Source organism: Hipposideros armiger, unplaced genomic scaffold (assembly GCF_001890085.2).
Source record: "Hipposideros armiger isolate ML-2016 unplaced genomic scaffold, ASM189008v1 scaffold_206, whole genome shotgun sequence".
Classification (NCBI taxonomy): Eukaryota; Metazoa; Chordata; class Mammalia; order Chiroptera; family Hipposideridae; genus Hipposideros; species Hipposideros armiger.
In genome coordinates this window covers 1163436-1167723 of record NW_017731556.1, presented here as the reverse complement: position 1 = coordinate 1167723, position 4288 = coordinate 1163436, and the positions used below count along the sequence as shown (strand labels likewise).

Below are 4288 nucleotides of genomic sequence, written 5' to 3'. Positions count from 1 at the left end.
CATTATTTAATGCTTGGAACCATTCATACTTGATTCCAACATAAAATACATAGTTGAAAACTCCCTGCTTTTTGATGAGGGTTTTTTTGTTTGTTTTTTTTAATTTCTTTAAACCTCTTCAAGGCTGAAGCAATGACACCATCACAATTGTTAATTATTTGGTAAACTGTGACTTCTTGCAGTAGACAAGTTGTTAGTGACCTTTGTTCATGCATCCGTGACTAATGTGCTATCTGGACTCTTCTGGAAAAGGCATCCAGACATCGCTGCTCTGTGTTGGGATGGAATGGCTAGGGCTCAGTCATCTTTAGCAGGTGAGCTGCATTTACTATCTACGTGATTAGGAAGTGTCTTCATCTGTAATTCATTTGATTATGTTTTCCTAAAGCTAGTGATTTTCTTGTTCTATATGTTACCAATTCTAAATCAAAGTAATTACTGTAGGAGTTTTAGAAGAGTTGTGAGAAACAGCAGCATTAGGTACTCTACCAACACTGACATTAAAAAAAACATGGCTAAGAGCTTGGCATTACAGTAGACTACTAGATAGTGTGTATTTACATGCCAGCCTGTGGAAGCAAAGAGTTGGATGGTGATTTATGGCAGTATTGGGAACGTGTTCAATCCTTAAAGGACAGACCACTTACTTTGGTAATTATCTCCATTGGAGGGTCTGAAACCCAGCAAGAATCTTATAGTCATGGAATGTTATTTTGACTTGGTGGCATTCGGATTCCATTTTATGAGCTAATTTCACTGCACCTCACCCAAAGGGTTTAAATCAGCATGTTACATATTTTGCAATTAAGGAAATATGACTATAAGCCATGAGTCTTGGTGAAGCATATTGTGATTTAGGTCGATTATCTTCCAGATTTAAAGATCTTAACTTTATCCTGGAGCACAAATTCTTACACGATATTTTGAATTATTTTGTAACACTTCAGGATGTTTATGATTTGAGCAGCCTATAAACAATGTTTGGGAACTTAAGCTCCATGCTAAATGTTGGGAGTCCCAAGCGATAAGGGGGATTTTGCCTTCAAGGACTGTGTTATCTGAGGAGGCAGGGCGTGTGCAGCAAAATACAACTAGCAAAGCCACTCACTGTGATAAGTTCCACTTGAAATGTGAAGCTGGGTGCTTGCTCTGCCCCCCGCCCAAAGTGCCCTTACTGCAAATACACCTCCCTGAAGGCTTTGCCCAGTGACCACCTTCCCATAAACTTCTCCTCGATCACCTATTTTAAAATAGCACACCCATCCCTGCATCCTTCACGCCCCTTCCCTGCTTTATGTTCATAGCACCTACTGGCGTCTGAGATGTATCCTGTTTTTCAGTCTCCTCTCACTAAAACAAACTGAGGGCAGGGAGTGTTTATCACTTTATCCCCAGGGTCTAGAACAGTGCCTGGCATTTGGTAAGTGATAACTAAGACAGTGTAAATGAATGGATAGTTGGGAAAGACATTTCAGAAAAGAACTGCTTAAATGTGAAGGGAACAATGGGACCTAGACTTAACCTAATGTTAGTAAGGAGAGAAGTCCTAAAGCATCCCAGGTAGGGGACAAAATCATGAAAATTTGCCTTTTATCTTGGTCTATTTTGTTTAAACATTGTCCATGAGTGGTATAAAATCACTTTTTCAGATATTTTAGAACTGTATTTTACAAATCAAGCTTGAGTATCAGGAGCTATTACCATTTGGGTATATTGCCTGTGATACATTGTATCCACACCTCCATTGTGATGTCATCAGATCGCCTCAGATGAAGGACAACTCTAGCCATCCTGTAACTTTCCTGTTACATTATTAACTTTTATGTTGCTTATTCTGTGTTGACATAGTATGTTTGAGCCCGCTTGTTATTCCAGTTAAAGGTCAGGAGAAGGTAAAAATTCTAATGGCCTTACATTTTAATTGTGAAACTCACAGGAGAATGTATAATAAAACAAACACGTAACCACTCTTCAAGTAAAGAAATAGAACACTGAACCACCTGTGGGTCCATCCTCAATTTTGTTTCACTCTTTTCCTTCAGGTAACTCTTATGTACTATCTAGGCTGCATCACCTAAACACAGTATCTTGTATAGTTTGGAGTAATTAAGAAGTGTAAATCTAGCTCTATGAAGGCAATGTTTGCTACCATTTGATGAAAGCATCCTTGAGAAAATGAGCCGAATGGACTCTGAGTCTGATTTCAGCTTCTAGAGTTCATGTGGAGATGTCAGCAAGGTGATGAGTGAGTCCTAAGGAACATCAGTCGCCCCAGCTGGAGTGTCCGGGATCTCCAGAAACATGCTCAGAGGTTGTATGCATGTTTTATAGTTTCTGCGTCTTGAGTTCACCATGACCTACCTACACCTCTCAAGAACCTATCATGGAGTGAAATGAGCGTCCTCAGCTATCTAGACATTAAAATACAAAGGGGAAAGCAGGCACTTCATTGGGACATGGTCCTACAGCCAAGTACAGAACAGGATGGGAGCCAGACGTACTAGGGCACACAGTTCTCAGATGATAAAGGCAGTGAATACCTTGACAGCCTCCAACATGTCTGGGTCTTTAATCACACACTTCTACTCCGGACTTAGGTAGTTCCCTAGTTCTGGTGCTTAGCTATTACCCTTGGAATTCCCTTCTTTTCTCCTGTGTTGAATTTCCTTTTTGCTCACTTTGTTACAGAGCACATCCTTCAGAAAATTCTTGAGGTGGTGCACAGGATGTAAATTTTTTGAAACCTTGCATGTCTGGAAATGTATTCTGCCCCCATATTTTTATTATATTAGTTTCAGGTGTACAAAACAATGATTAGATATTTAACACCTCACAAAATGATAACCCCACCAAGTCTACTACCTGTCTGACACCATATATAGTTATTACAATCACATTGACTGTATTCCCTATGCTGTACTTTGTATCCCATGACTACATATATGTGTATATATTATATATATATATATATAAAATACATAATAGTTGACGTTCAATATTTTATATTAGTTTCAGTTGTACAGTGCAGTGGTTAAGCATTTATATAATCTATGAAGTGACCCCCAGATAAGGCCAGTACCCACCTGACACCCTCCATAGTCTTTGTAACATTATTGATTATATTCCCCATACTGTATTTCACATTCCCGTGACTATTTTGTGACTACCAATTTGTACTTTCTAATCCCTTCACCTCTCACCCATCCCCCAACCTCCCTCCTGTCTAGCAACCATTGGTTTTTTCTTTATGAGTCTTATTTCTGTTTTGTTTGCGCTCTACCTCCATATTTGATTGATAGCTTGGTTAGGTATAACATTGTAGGTTGTAGATTATTTTCCCTCAGAAGTTTAAAGGATTTTTCCCATTTATTTCCATTTTTACTGTTTGGAATTTGAAGCCATTCTGATTCCTAACACTTTATTTGTTACTGTTTATTTTTGTCATTTCTCTAAATCAGTAGAACCTCTGTCTCCAGTGTTCTAAAATTTCACAATGATGGTTTTTGTTATAGATCTGTTTTCATCCATTGTGCTGAGTCCTATCAACCAGAAGGTCCATGTCCTTTCACTTGTGGAAAGTGTCAAAAATTGTTTTTATTTTCTTCCTTATATTTTCTCCTTTTCTCTCTTGAATTCCTATTATTTGAAGTAGGACCTTCCGGACAGGTACTCTAAATTTACTTATGTTTCTCACTCATTTTTATGTCATTTTACTCTACTTTCTGGGATAGTTCCCCAGTTTTATCTTCCAACCTTCTATTGAGTTTTTCATTTCTCCTTTAAGACTTAATTTCCAAGAGTTAATTTTCCTTTGAATTGCTTTTTTGTTTGTTTTAGGGTTTGATGCTAGAGACTTTCCTCAGATCTGTGGAAATTCCTGTCCATCATTAAGATTGGAGGAAGAAAACACTGGAAAGTCTAAATAGATGAGCAGCATTTGATGATTTTGAGCTTTATTGTAAGGCGGTCTAGCTGAGCTGTTTGGGAATCTTCCCAATGTCAGTATCTTCCGTTATTTCTTCATGGAATAGTTATATTTCCAGGGAAGTTTCATTCTGCTTTGGGAATAAAGGACTAGCAGGTAGAGTCCTGTGAGCCAAGTCGAGGAAGGTAGGTGTGGGGGTATTCTCTATTTTCAGCATCACTCTTCGTGAGATTAATTACTAGATTATATACATACATATGTGTGTGTCTATATACATATATATGCAGACACATACATATAGAGTTAATCCTCATTAATCATGGAGTCCCTATTTGAAAATTTGCCTTCCTGCTAAAACTTGTA

At 38.1% G+C, this 4288-nt stretch overlaps 1 protein-coding gene across 1 annotated transcript in view; it reads left to right on the top strand.

The window, feature by feature from the left end:
• The first annotated feature begins 286 nt into the window (after nt 1–286).
• ZC2HC1B (zinc finger C2HC-type containing 1B) overlaps nt 287–4288 on the top strand; it is a 37565-nt gene continuing 33563 nt past the window's right edge. The window contains exon 1 of the mRNA XM_019653747.1: nt 287–314. Coding sequence (XP_019509292.1) covers nt 287–314 — 28 coding nt within the window. The remainder of the gene's footprint in view (nt 315–4288) is intronic.